Source organism: Prosopis cineraria, unplaced genomic scaffold (genome assembly GCF_029017545.1).
Source record: "Prosopis cineraria cultivar Desert tree isolate PC_DT_omini unplaced genomic scaffold, ASM2901754v1 PC14, whole genome shotgun sequence".
Taxonomy (NCBI): Eukaryota; Viridiplantae; Streptophyta; class Magnoliopsida; order Fabales; family Fabaceae; genus Prosopis; species Prosopis cineraria.
This window is the reverse complement of record NW_026555345.1, coordinates 7,086,747-7,101,460: the sequence shown is the minus strand read 5'-3', so window position 1 is coordinate 7,101,460 and position 14,714 is coordinate 7,086,747. Positions and strand designations below refer to the sequence as shown.

The 14,714-nt window shown below is 30.9% G+C and overlaps 2 protein-coding genes across 3 annotated transcripts; both read left to right on the top strand.

The window, feature by feature from the left end:
* Nucleotides 1-1,132: 1,132 nt before the first annotated feature.
* On the top strand, nt 1,133-3,545 carry LOC129293223 (60S ribosomal protein L30-like). Of its 2 annotated transcripts, none has more exons than XM_054931057.1 (5): nt 1,133-1,288; nt 1,438-1,543; nt 1,836-1,937; nt 3,145-3,228; nt 3,314-3,545. In XM_054931057.1, exons 1-5 carry the CDS (start codon nt 1,268-1,270, stop codon nt 3,352-3,354), a joined length of 354 nt encoding a protein of 117 aa, XP_054787032.1. In that variant the 5' UTR covers nt 1,133-1,267; the 3' UTR covers nt 3,355-3,545. The 2 variants fall into 2 exon arrangements, with proteins under 2 accessions (XP_054787032.1, XP_054787033.1); XM_054931058.1 differs by having other exon boundaries at nt 1,134-1,288; nt 3,160-3,228.
* Nucleotides 3,546-5,570: 2,025 nt separating this feature from the next.
* LOC129292192 (RHOMBOID-like protein 9, chloroplastic) lies at nt 5,571-11,530 on the top strand. Its single transcript, XM_054929750.1, has 7 exons — nt 5,571-5,729; nt 7,991-8,556; nt 8,857-9,052; nt 9,151-9,316; nt 9,892-10,062; nt 10,755-10,909; nt 11,027-11,530. Exons 2-7 carry the CDS (start codon nt 7,995-7,997, stop codon nt 11,319-11,321), a joined length of 1,545 nt encoding a protein of 514 aa, XP_054785725.1. The 5' UTR covers nt 5,571-5,729; nt 7,991-7,994; the 3' UTR covers nt 11,322-11,530.
* Nucleotides 11,531-14,714: the final 3,184 nt, after the last annotated feature.

Below are 14,714 nucleotides of genomic sequence, written 5' to 3'. Positions count from 1 at the left end.
AGTGTCATAGATCGTTTAAGCATCTTTCAAGTGAAACAACAATGGCCACTTTATATATAATTATTTTTTCATCTTATCTTTTCTAATTTGACAGCGAGACTAGGGCTTTATTTACTATTTTCTTGGGTTTAGTCCTTTCAAGAAAATCATAAAATCCATATTTCCAAAGCCTTATATTTTTGCCCGACTTGAAATATTTTCTAAAAATATAACTACTTTCATTTTTTTGAAAAATATAACTACTTTCATTTAAAATACATTCTTTATGAAAAATAATATTAACATTAAAAGCAGTTATTTTTAAAATTATGGGATAATTTTTTAAAGTTTTTTATGAAAAAACTTACTTATTTTTTAAAAAATCTATTTTGAGAAATTTTATAATGTTTGTCTAAATTTTGAATATAATAATAATTTTTAAAAATATCAAATTTTTAATTATTATGATAATTTATTTTGAGTGGCTTCTAAATATGATATGATGCAAAGAGATAGTATCATAAAAATGTAAGGAAAAATATAATATTTGATCTCTATAGTTTTATTGAATTTTACTTTTAATCTCTATAATTTTTTTTAGTGTTTTTAGTTTTTATAGGAACTCAAAAAACTAAAAAATTAAAAGTATAAAGATTTAAAAAACAAAAGTCATCCAATCTTTTTAAAATTATAAGGATTGAAAACACTGAAAACAATTACAGGAATTAAAAGCAAAACCTTATAAAACTGTAAGGACCAAATATTTTATTTTTCCAAAATGCAAACATACACAAATAAATTATAAAATTTTAAAATAACTAAATAATAATTATAGATATCCATATCATAAAAACTAAAAATAAATAAATAATAATAAATTTTTAAAATTTCTACAAGATAATTTTTTTATAAAATATCTAAATTATTTAAAATTTATTTATTTTTAATTTTAAACAAATCAGCATGTAATAGTTTTTATAAAATCTCTACAAATAATTTTTTTAATAAAATTTTTAAATTATTCAAACATAATTTATTTTTTACTTTTAAATGAACGAGCCTTACATACACTTCACAATTATCAATTATTTTCACGTAACATCATATTCATGCTGGGCCGAGTACCGGGTTTACAGGGTTTTCGAGCCACTTTGTCAGCCTTCTAAAAATCTAAACGGCCCACTAAAAAGATCATTTGACCTATATATTGAACCCTCGCCCGCAGGTGGCTAGGGTTTCTTTTGGCGAACTGAAACGACAAGGATCAACACCAAAGACTCCCTCCACCATGGTTGCCGCCAAGAAAACTGTAAGCCCTACATATCTTATTCGCGATCACACTGAAAGCTTTTGATTTGATCCTTTGGAGCTTTAATGTTATGCTTTCTGATCAGATTTCTTCGATTTTCTTTTCATTCAAACGGCAAGTTAATGGTTTCTTTGCTCTGACTCTTTCAGAAGAAGACCCATGAGAGTATCAATAACAGGCTCGCTCTTGTGATGAAGAGCGGAAAATATACCCTGGGTTATAAAACGGTTCTGAAGTCCCTTAGGAACTCTAAAGGTACTGGTTTATGCCGAGTTGCTCTCTTGGATTGCATTCTCCTAGTTTTATGAGCTTTTTTTGAACTAATTTGTTCAATGTAGCTGTGGCAGTTCTTTTCTCTTGATACCTGGGATAAATAGAAGAATACGGATTACACTTAAACTAATTATAGATTGTATATTCACTTTTTTAATGTAGGTAGGGCATATAAATTGCATCAATTCTTTGCGAAAGAGCGTTACTTTATTGAGTAATAAGTAATTTACAAATGATTTAGAAATTGTTTCAAATACTATTTACTTCCCTACAGGGAAACTGATTATTATTGCCAACAACTGCCCGCCTTTGAGGAAATCAGAAATAGAATACTATGCTATGTTGGCGAAGGTTGGAGTTCATCATTACAATGGGAGTGAGTTTCTTATGCTGCCTTATCTTTCTAGAATGATAGGGATTGTAGTTTTCGTTTGCTTCATCTGTCATTTAGCATTTCATCTTGTTTTCACTTTGTTGAGTGTTTTTGGGCCTGCGGAATCACTATCTCAATATTCGCATGACTGTTAGTCGATGAATGGTTCATTTATGCGTTTCAGCTTGCTGATTCGTTTTCTATTAAAATTAGAAGATTTCAACGTGAACATTCATAGGTAAGACTATGGTATGGTTATGATGGTGAGGTCTTTCTTGATTGAATTTGCATCTTGCATAAGTATAATTTGTAATATCTTCCTTATGTTGTCTACTGATGTGTTAGACATGAAGTTGAAAGAAATCTTCCGTTTCAAGAGGCCATGATTGAGCTTTCTCACTTGCATAATAGTTTTAAAGAAATTGATTTGAATTAAACAAGCTCATATGTTTTTTTTCTGAGGGGTCTGGATGGGTTTTTCTAATGAAAATAGCAAATCAACAATGATTTCAATTCAATAGTTGTTTATGTTGTTTAAGTAATATTATTTAGTTAATATTGGGTTCTATAGAAACCAGGACTAGCTGCCCTGGATTTTGTTTTTCCTGGTCAATAGTTCTCGATTTACTTCGTCCTTTTATTTTGGAAGCCCAAATCCTTTTATCCTCTTGTTGAGTTTGAATTGATTGCAGGCTCTGTAATTGGTATCATTTAATATGCGCTCTTGTTAAATTCCGGGCCCATAGAAGTTTATATCAATTGAAACAATAATGGGATGTTTCATGATGGTAGTACTGTGAAGTTTCACTTCTAAGCAGGCACTTTCGGTGATGCATGAATTTTAATCTTCTTTTCTTCTTTCCTTTGGGTTCAGTTGTCTTATTGGTAGTGTTATTTATATTGTAAACAATAATGGGATTTGTGCCATTGCATGAAACCCAGGATGATTTTGTATTGTTCATGGCTTGTCAACAGTGTGGCTTATGATGGTCTTTATATTTTTGTTGATATGGGTGATTTTGCACGGTATTAGTTGTTTGACTTTGATTTATACCTGCATCTGCATGTTTTATTGTTTTGTACTTTGACTCGCCATTTCATTATATACTTCCCTTGATATCAAATGGTGTGTTATATAAAATTCAATGGACGTGATTGAGTGATTTTTTTTTTCCCTTCATTTTCCCCCATGCATCATCATTTGACGAAGGGGTTCTTGATGCAGACAATGTTGATTTGGGCACTGCTTGCGGCAAATATTTCAGAGTGTGCTGTCTCAGCATCATTGATCCCGGTATCTATTGTTATTAACTTGGTTTGTTAGAAATGAAGTTTTATGTTTTTATTTTCCTAATTGTTTGGTATTTTTCTATTTTCAGGCGATTCTGACATTATTAAGACAATGCCTGGCGATCAGTAGAATAGTATGAAGCCCATTTTTTTTTCCCTCTTACAGAACTTGTATTGTTTGATATTCTCAATTTTGCGCTGATGTGGACATCATTATAGAAAGTCTTGATGTGGTCTTGGACCATTTTGAGGTGTACGTTTTCCTTGGTAGGGTTCTATGTAACATTGAGCTTTGTTGAATGATACCGGATTTTCGTTTAAGCTGATGCAATTTTTGTCAAGTACTGCTCTGCATGGACCAAGTGCAGAATTATTTTTTCAGCTGGGCGAAATTTAGTACTTTTTAGCTTGTTTTAATAAAAATAAGCTAGATAATATACCAAGAGGGTTGACTTTTTAATGAAAGGTGCTAGATTTTCATGTATTTTTGATTGTCGTTAATATGATTCTTTTTAACAAAGACAATGGACTTATAAACTTACTTTTATGTGCTTAATATATTTTTATTCAATTAAATTAAGACATGACTTTTAATATGTTAATAATATTAATAAATAACAATAACAAGTTTTATTTTGTTAAGTGAGGTCAGTTTATGTTATGCAGTTGGTCTTAGGTTTGGATGAAGGAAGAGGGTTGTGTTAGGCTTTCAATCGTCAACATAAAATTTTATTGAATCTCATATGAATAATAGTTAATAATATTAATAATAAAAATTTATTATAGAATAAGTAATTTATAATATATATATACATATCTTAATTTAACTGAAAACAAGCATTTTAAGAATATAAAATTAAGTATATAAATTTTTTTCATTAATTAGTAATTCCTTAACACTATTAACCCAACGATATTGTTTTAAAAGATTCCCGAGTTCTCACGTCAGTCAACTTTTTATCCATCTAAGGTGATCATGTTTTGCAGCTTGATGTCTAGCCAGACACCTGTTGTTTTTTTTAAAAAAATTAATTAGCTTGAATTTGTTGCTGGAAGTTTTTAATGAATATTTTGATAATTTTTATACAGAATATATTGGTATTTTGTTTATGTTTCCTATAATTTAGATATTTAATAATGTTAATTTATTATTGTTTTTAGAATATTAAAAATGTAATTATTTTATTTTTTGTTTTTGGGTACCCAAGAATGTAATCGAGTGAAAAATCCGCTGTCATTATTATTATTATTATTTGCAAGTTTCCTTCTTCGAAACTAGGAGTGGTTAACCCTATTGAAATTTGGAAGTATACTTCTCCCGCTTATAATTCGGGTATGTATTTTTTAATTTTCTGGGTTAAAAATATAAGCCAGTTTTTTTTTTTTATTATCAAGATCATTTAATTTTTTGCCTTTCTGTATTGCACTTGTGTACTTTTGTAGAATTACATATCATGCGCAATTAATGTAGTCTTTGATATTTGATTTTTTAATGAGGCTAGTTTAGAAAGATATTAGTTTTTACATCTCTAGTAAGCCAACTTCTGTTTAATTATCTTTCTTAATTTTTAAGTAGATAGATAAAATGAAATTATATCATGTACTGGACGAGTACGTATTTACTATATATATATATATATATATATATATATATATATATAAGTGTGGTGTGGGTGTGTTTGTGTGTTAGTTTTGGCCGTTAGAAAGTATACTCCTTGTCTTAATTGAAATTATATCAAGTGCTGAAGGAGTACGTATGTGCTATATGTATGTGTGTGATTTATGATTTTAAATAAAAGATAAAGATATAGTAGTTAACTTCTAAATTTTTTTTTTTGCACAAAATTGTAATTTTTGAACACATTTTATTGTGGTGATTAATTTTACTGAAGGGAAAAATTAAAGAATCAAATATTTTTTATAAGTTTAATAATATTAATTATCATTCTTTAGTAACAGTAAAAATTTGTTAAATTAGCCCTATGCCCTATAATTAATATAGGAATTTGTTTAAACCTGGTAACCAACCCCGTGTATATGTGAATAAATTTTTTTCCCCCACAAATTCATCTGGTTTATCCTGGATTCCCTTATTGTTTTTCTTTTTCAAACAACAAGTGGGGCCAGAAATAAATAACATGCTTGTTTGAGGCCACATACTTCATTATGCGGAGATGCTGTTTAAGTATATGAAGTGGGCACATCCGAATCCTAATCTGCACATTGATTGGTTGGTTAAAGGCTTAGATTTCGCAAATCAATTGTGGCAAGACATGACTGGTTCAACAGGGATAAGGTTCAAATACGCAGACTAAGACATTACTTGTCGTCTTCTGTTCTATCAATTCCACCACCAACACAGCTCATTAAGGCAAGTACTAAGAAAGAAACAACATGCGTGATGAGTATCTCTTTCTTCATAAAACAATCTCTTTAAGGTTCCAGAAATTATCTTCCTCAAAACCCACTGCCACATTTGCAGAACCTGCCGGACCTCGCAGTCAGGTGCCTATTCATTCCCCCTCTTATTATTACAGTTTCTAGCTTTTGTTTCGCTCCTTCAAGTTCTGCATTTTCTCAGAATTACCGTTTCCATGTCTGGTGTCTCGGAAAATGATTTTTCTTTAAGTGGAGAAAAACACTTGTTATGATTGCTTCTGGTTCAATTTGCTCTGTTTTTTCCTCCTGTTACTGTCAACAAAAACAAGGTCTTGAGAAAATCAAGGTACTGAGAAATGGTTAATGGTCAGAATTGTAGTCAATAAATAAAATATCTCATTGAACAAGTTAAGAGGCACTGTTTAATGTTTTACTGGTTGAACTGGCCAGGTTAACCCAGTTTTTCAATACTATAGAGAAAATGAGATATCGAGGAATCTGTAATGAACACACCTACTTGTGTTTTCTGTTCTTCATTTGTCCTGAATTGTAAAACTACATATCATTCTATGATACTAAAGGAAAAAAGCAATTATCTTTGTTTGAAGAATAGAAAATTTAGTTCTTGTATGGCGAAATGAAGTTAATTAATTCAAACTAGAAGAAAAGGTCCCATAAGAGATCTGATTAGGGGAAGTGCTTGATGAAAAATACTGCTCAGGCTCTTAGAAAGTTTGTTTATGGAAGTTTGAAATAGGAGATATGAGACTCTTGGATCAATTTGATGTATATTTTTTCTAAAAAAATATATTTATATAACAACAAATTCAAATAGGTTGAGGTTGGACTCAAACCAAACTTCAGAAAACTAACCTCTAGGATGACTATGTAATCTGTCTTTTGGGGCGTTGATTGTTCTTTTGATTCCAAAAAGGTAAAATTCAGGTTTTTCAAATACACCTATTTTATATCATACTCTTTTTCATGTGCTTCCTTTTTTTTTTTTTCCAACCCAAATCTATCAGGTCGAACAGATTTTCTAGTTCAGGATCAGGTCAGAGAATAACAGAGCGAGAGTGAAAATCATGAAATTAGTGTTTTGCGAACATAGAGGGTGCATTTGAAGAGGGGGGGGGGGGAGTGATGAATGAGTGTAATAAATGATTGGGGGGGGGGAGTGATGAATGAGTGTAATAAATGATATGTGGGTTCCATACACAATCATTTTCTATTTTGTTGCTTTCTTTGATGATATTAATGTATCAATCAGGGCCGTGGAAGCCACAAGGCAAGTGAGGCAATTGGCTTAGGCCTCCAAAAAAATATATTAATACATCTATTATATATATGTGTGTAATTGATATTTGTATCATTATATATTTAATTATAGGTGAAAAAGAATAGAAAGTATTAATTGTTTTTTTTTGTTAAAAAGTTCCAACCATTCTCAATATAACATTAATCATTGAGTTGAGTTCATTATCTACTTAACAAAAGAATAGTGAGATTCATAATACACTAATTTGCGCCACATTAGCTTGCTTTAAATTTCTCTTATAGTCTCACTTTTCATTTTCTCCTTTTCTTCTTCCAAAGCCTAAAACATTGGCAAATATTATTATTAAGATCTTGTATAGTTTTAGACCATCAACACGAAACTTTTAAGCCTTATTAAAATCTTGTTTATAATTTATGTAATTATTATTAGTTTTTCACACTAATAATTGATATTATTAGTCTTAATTATATCTTTTTTTGTTAAAATGTATTGCCATCTCATATTAGTTCTTAATTATATCTTTTTTTGTTAAAATGTATTGCCATTCCATATTAGTGTTAATATTCTATCTCAATACATAAGATGGGGTAGGAGCACTTTGTTAATACTAATTTTCATTTAGCTATTGAATTAATTTAGTATTTTATTACAATCACTATATTATAAAATTTTAATATATAATTTTATAAAAAATGATGAGTGGATTTTTTTTTTAAGGGACAATTACACATGCCAAGCTTTATAAATAATTTTGCCTGAGGCCTTAAAATATCTTCACACGCCCTGGTATCAATGGAGATGATCTAATTTAAAACAGTTAGGGGTTGAACTAGAATATATGTCTCCACTCTCCAGTGTACACCCTTAAAAGTTGTTTTATTCATGCGCAATACTTCATTTCACTCTGTTCCTGTCTAGTTCCAACGATCCAAAATTGGAAGTAAAAGCCACTGAGCTTAAGCTGAAAAGATTGCCCGATATAGTAAACCTGAGTTCTATTCTATTAATGGTATAAAGATCTTAAGAGCACAAGCTTTTGTTGCTTTGCATAGACATGACTACTTACAGCTAACTGTTTCAAGGTCTTTTGCCTTATGTTTTCCCTCAGGTATATGGCTGCATTTCTGTTAAGTTACAAAGCAGTCCACAGGGACCTAAACATACCGATTCAAAGCACTTCAAGACAAAATGACAAGAGACTCATAGATGACCCTATCAATATGCAAAAGTCCTTCTCTTCAAATCATGATCATATTTGCAGGAGAACCCATGCCTCATATGCAGTCAGTGATCACTTTCCCAAATCAAATTTGCAGGAAGGGATTGTACCTCAATGTGTAGGTCAAGCCAGAGGAGGTTCTCTGCATAAAATGAAGACACGTGTAACTTGCTTACAAAGACTTTGTGGTCCACATAGACATATAAATTTCATTCAGGGATGTTATTCAAAGAAGGATCAATTTTCCTTGGTGAGGTGTTCAGTGGAGTCAGGCAATAATGAAAAGCAACTGAAATCCCTTGGTTCTTATTTTGGAAAACTCCAAGATAATGCAACACTGTTATCTCCTTTGGATTCACCTGATCAGGTTATTGAGGAGTATAATGAGAAAGGCCAGTCCAAAGCAACCGATGGCTTAGTGTCTCTAAATGCTTATCTCGGCAAACTAAATAATGGTAAAATATTCAGTTTATCATTTGTTACCCTTCTGTTCTAACCATCAAACACTATAATTCTGTGATACAGCACCAAGAAAATTGTGTAAAGGGTTTGAAGAATCACGAGCAGTCCATTATACTGAACTAAACAGATACCTACGCAAGAAGTATAAATTATGCTATTTAAGTATTTTTTACAATTTGGGCCAGTATATAATGAGTCAACATGTCAAGTTGTGAACTTATCATCCAAGCAGGATGATTTGGCTAGAATTCTGTCCTCGTGTGTTTATTAGTTAATGTTTTTCTGTTGTGCAGGTGCAAGCCAAGAGTCTTCTGTTCCATCTATTTACACTGAGCTTCGAAATGAAGAAAACGTCAGGAAAGAGACTGAAATAGACTACTATAGAAAGCAGACGACTTTTGTGAATATACAAAGAACAAAAGGCAAACGTGATGGAAAGTTATCTAGAAATACAATACTGCAAGATGAAGCCTCCAATCTGTACTTAATGTAAGTCTTCAGTGCTAATCGGTGTTTCCACTTGTTCAAAGACTAGTATTTGCATTAATAGCCTCTCATGTTTTTTTGTGGTGTCATATTTGGTGCAGTGGTACATTGGCTTCGATCGACATTGCTGTGTTCCTCTTTGAAATAGCCAGTCCAATAAGGAACGCTGACTTGGAGCTGTTTTCTATTCCACTGCTATATGGCGCAAAGATAAATCATTTGATCATCGTTGGAGAATGGTGGAGGCTGGTGACACCAATGTTTCTGGTACAAGATTGACAATTGGGTTCGTGTTTCCATTCTACAGTTATAGAGCTCATTATTATCTGTGAGAACTGTACAAATAACCTGATCTTAGACCTAATATTAGTGCCTAATGAGCAACGGGATTAATTTAAGCTCAAATAATTGGATTATTAACCTTTGAGGTCCAACAAACATGTACCAAGCTGGCCTAGAACATAATCAACTAATTGGTCTGCTTTCAATTTTTTTTTCATGTACCTTACTTGTTCTCATTCTATACTGCATTTAGCTTTGGTGATTTATGTCATTTCAATTTTTAGTCCACAGCGGCATGCAACTTATAAACTCGGCCACATATACAGTGAAGGTTTCTGAAGTTAATATATGGAAAGAATCAAGTGATCACTCTAAATTCTCATGAAAAATCAAGGAGAGTAAAAGATGATGTAGTCCATTATGTGAAAAAACCTGATGGTAAATCTATTATGAGAAGTACTGTATTTTAGAGTAGCTTAAGAGACATGCTATACTGATTGCTAAACAATCTCATTGAAACTGAACTTATAATATGTCCTCGATATCTTTGACGTGTGCAGCACTCTGGCATTTTTCACATGGCGCTCAGTTGTTGGGCACTCGTATCATTTGGCCCTCATGTCTGCAGAGGCTATGGTTCATTCACCTTTCTCTTGATCTACATACTGGGAGGAGTTTCTGGCAACTTGACAAGCTTTCTGCATACACCAGATCCTACTGTTGGTGGGACGGTAAGCTCTTGACTTCTATACTTTTGTTTCTTGTTGATGCTTCAAGTTCAAGAGTTTCATCTTCAATTCTTAAATCACAGTAAATCAGATATCAATGTGGACTTCTTCGCCTGGGTGAAGCTTGTTCGGATCAAGTGAAAGTAAAGAATGTGGGGAAAAAATTCACAATGGATATGATTAAATTAAAGAAGAGATATACAAGTTGAAAAGACCCTTGAACGTGTCCTAAAATTTTGGATTAAGTAATGTTCACTTGTATGTATACATATTCTCAAATTCAGATTCAGTGGCTGTTCTTTGTGTCCAATGCTCTCCCAAACCCTAACAAAACTGTGTTATCCCTAATTTTCTTTCAAATATCGGCTTACTACATGATTAGAAAGGCTTTGCGTGTTCTCAAATCTTGAAAAAATTATCCAAGTGATGAACTCTGTTAAGTCAAAGTAATAAAGCAGATGTGATATGTAATTTTTTTTTTCTTTTCAAAAGACTGCTCTGTGAAACATGAAATACTAAAAAATAAGTAGCACTTCATACAACAAAAACTTGTGTTAAATTCAACCAGCATACCACCAACCTATGTGCAACACCAACATGTTACCTTTTAAGAGGTGAATTTGTTATCACAATGAACTGATACTGATATCTCACATGGCATTAACCTCATTTTTATATTTGGAACTTACACGCAGGGACCTGTATTTGCCATAATTGGAGCTTGGCTCACATATCAAATCCAGAACAGGGATGTTGATGATAAGGAAACTACAGAGGCCATGTTCCATAAAGCAATCGTATTTACAGCCGCTAGTTTCATATTAAGCCACTTTTGTCCAATTGATGACTGGTATGTCTCTAACACTGCTCACATAAACTAGTCTGTACATGAAAGTCAACAGTTATGGAAGAAACCTAGCTTCAAGTTCTCACACTTGGAGACTCATAACTTTTATTTATTGTGTAGGTCACACTTTGGAGCAGCCATAACAGGAATGGCTTATGGGTTTTTCACAAGCCCAAGCGTTGAGTTGAAAGATGCGTCATCATCTTCTTCAGGAAGAGGTGGTCAAGAAGAAGGGCTCAAACTTGTGAGACAGTACGGAGATTCTTGCAGATCAGCTTTTGTGTTCACCATCTTCATCATTGTTCTGAGCTCCTTCCTCTTCTTCATGGAGCCTCCCCTCAATGCATTAGCTTCAGCCGATGAATTAATTGAAGACTACCTGGTATTTTATATGAGTGAGAGTTCTCTGTACTAGATAAGTTATTGCTTGTAGTGTAACGGAAAAAAATAGGGAGGAAACATACGATAGAGTTACAGAAGAAAAGTGAACTCTATACACGCCATTTATGTGAGTGTGGATTGTTGGTGATAAATAATTACGGCCTTGTAATATAAATATAGTAAAGAAAAAGAATCAAGAAATAGATATAAATTATAAAGAAATGAAGTTGGAGTTTATACGCACTTCTACTTGTTTATATATATATATATATATATATATATATATTTATTACTATTTTACTACATTGTGACGTAGGATCCAAGATATATTTATGTAATAGATATTGGATTTTAATGCAACTTGTTTTTAACTTGGAATAATAAATATATGATAATATCGCAGTCTCTCTTTAAGATTTAGATTTAGATTCAGTGAGTGATATAAATTTATTCACTTAATTAATGCTTTACTTGTTCAATTTAATCAAATAACTGAAAAATTTTGTCATATAATACTGTAAAAATACCAAATATTAAATATTTGGAGTAAATAACATATGTGAGAGTGCTTTGATTATTATGATTTTTTTATTTTTTTTACAATGTATCTTGATAATTTTAAAATATTAATGAAATTCAATAATTATAACCAAGATGGTCATATGATGACTTTATCGGCCTTTAGAAAACTGTTGTGGCTAAGCCTGATTAGATAAGCGAATGGTGAAAAATGAGAAAATCCATGGCATGTGGTTCCACGAAGAACCCAGTTAATTTTTCATAATAAATAATAACCACAAGTAATATTACACTCTCATTTTAAAATATAAACATTTTTTTTAGTTAATATTAGTCCAACATATAACAATTTAATATTTTTAATTTCTTTTTTATTTTTGCCCAACCTAAATTATTGCATTCACAAATTTATAATCTTTTTCTTACTCGTTATAAATTAGAAGTATAAATAAAAAAACCAATATATGTTTTTTATGAGACTAGAATACATATTTTACTGTTATGTGGATTATTGTTGTTATTATTAAAAGTTGGTAATATTTTGAACAGGAGGGGTTATGTTATATCTCTACGCTTGGAGGGCCATTCAAAATTGACATGCATGATTCTAAAGAAACTAAGACAGCAAAATCGAGGGATCTCCTCACCTAATTAATTAAATTTTTATGATGATCCTTCAAACTTTTCGATTCCGTCAAAATGTGATTGATGCCGCACTTTATGTTGGCAAAACGGGGACGAAGATGACACATATGGAATAAACGAATCAAACTGGCAACGTAAATACCCTAACGTTATCTTATACTCCAAATAATTATTTTTAATTTAGTCAAGTCGGAAGTTGGCTAATTAATTAACTACTTCAACTGACAGGTTTCTTTTACATGTAAAATAAGTTATGGTTACTCCATTAAAAAGCTTATTTCAATAATCACATCCAATGATGGAGCTATGTATATGGGAGGCCCCTTCACCTAAAGAAAATTACACATAAATGTAATAATTACAATCTTGCAACCCTAGTTTTAGAATTTTAAACTCTCTAAATTTGATAAAAAAAACACTTGGGTTCAAAATTTTTTAAATAAATAATATTTTAACTCATAATCCAAAAATTTAAACCAAATTTTTTTTACTCATTATACATATCATTAAAAAATTGGATTAAGAGTTGTTTATTTTGTAATAGAATCCAAGCACAACAAATTAAGTCATCCTTTTGGTAATTGTTTCCTTTTTTTTTTCTTTTTTTTTAAATAAACTCTATATCAAATTTCTCAACACATTTTTACCCAAATAAATTCTCAGTATATTTTTTTTTCAAATAAAAATATACATAATTTTATTTATGTTATTACATTTTTTGCTTAATGTAATATTTTTTTAAATTGAGTTGTCTTGCATTACTTGACTTTAAGTCCTGGCTCCTCACATCAGGTCTGCATAATTTTTCTATTTTTTGTTTTTCTACACAAATATTTTTACTATACTAATATTTTATACCACTGCATACTTTTTTTCCCTTTCAAAGAAGATCAAATGAATATATCAAAAGATCAAATGAATATGTTAACTAAAAAGTATAAAAAGTAGTCTTACAATTAAAAAAAAACAATTACAGAAAAAAAGATCAACCAATCATTGCGACTGTTATTTCTTGATGAAAACAGAATTCAAAAGCCTTATACTAATGTATACTTAATATTTACATTTTTGGCTGTGACTAGGGAATGCGAGAGATCGACTGATTGAATCTTGAATACTCCTATGTGTGATAGTGGGAGTGTGTCAAAGCATTTAGATATGAAATACTCAATTGGTTGAATAATGCGGCATGGTGGGCCATTCAGATTAATGGAATCAAATTAATTAAAAATAATGGAATAATAAGATAGAACTCTCCATTTGAGATTTACTAAAATGAAAGAAGCATTAGCACTCTTGTATGAATTCACCCTAACCTAAATGCATTAGATTTGATATTAATAGCTCAATCAATTTCAATAGAATTGCTATTTTAAAAGGCCTTATTGGTGACAACTAAGGAAATTAGCTTAAGGGTTTCTCTAACTATATTAAATGTTCTCATTGCTGAACTTTTGGATATTCTTAATAGCATCAATCTATGTTGGAGATGTGCTTTTTTTCAAAGTCAATATTTACTTGGACTCTTTTAAAACTTTCATGCTCATTTAGAGCAATTTTACTATGAATCATCCTCTCACCAATAAAGTCAATAATAATAAAGATTTTATTATGAAGGATTAGATAGTCACCTTCAAACATGTATGGATACAGAGAAACAAATTAATGCATAGACTAACTTACTCATCAAGTTTTTAAAGTTTTAATAATAATTTTGATAATACAATTTTTGACGGGCCATTCTCTAGATGTAGAAATTGTATAATTTCTTACATAACATGAACTTTTTTCCATACAAGGTTATCCGTAACCTTATATTAAAGAAAGAAACTACCATGGTTAAGACTTGAGAAACTTCCTTGGAGCCTGGAGGTAATTAACTTCAATATTCATTAATACACACACATGTGTATTCATTAACCGTCACTCTCATATTATCAACTCAAATGGATAAAACACAATACATATAAGAGAAGAGAATAAATTATTCCAAACGAAGGACAAAAAAAAAAAGATAAATTATTCAAATTGCAACAAATTAAAGACATAAATAACAATATAACATGCCCATAACAATCTCTAACAAAAATTTATATTTTACTTTCGTAAACGCAGAAATATGATTCAAAAGTGTGAACCAAGTCTTTTAAGATGTTGACATGTTCTTCGTTCTCCATATTTATGCTTTTGAGACAAAGTGAGAATTCAAAAGCGTGAACCAAGTCTTTCAAGATATTGACATGTTCTTTGTTCTTTATGTTTA

Bases quoted from the DNA above. Each gene is read 5' to 3' on its own strand.
- LOC129293223 (XM_054931057.1), top strand. From the start codon at position 1,268: ATGGTTGCCGCCAAGAAAACT. The intron at 1,289-1,437 runs GTAAGCCCTACA...TGACTCTTTCAG, and splicing joins TGGTTGCCGCCAAGAAAACT to AAGAAGACCCATGAGAGTAT. The intron at 3,229-3,313 runs GTATCTATTGTT...TTCTATTTTCAG, and splicing joins TCTCAGCATCATTGATCCCG to GCGATTCTGACATTATTAAG.
- LOC129292192 (XM_054929750.1), top strand. From the start codon at position 7,995: ATGGCTGCATTTCTGTTAAGTTACAAAGCAGTCCACAGGGACCTAAAC. The intron at 8,557-8,856 runs GTAAAATATTCA...TCTGTTGTGCAG, and splicing joins TCTCGGCAAACTAAATAATG to GTGCAAGCCAAGAGTCTTCT. The intron at 9,053-9,150 runs GTAAGTCTTCAG...TATTTGGTGCAG, and splicing joins GCCTCCAATCTGTACTTAAT to TGGTACATTGGCTTCGATCG.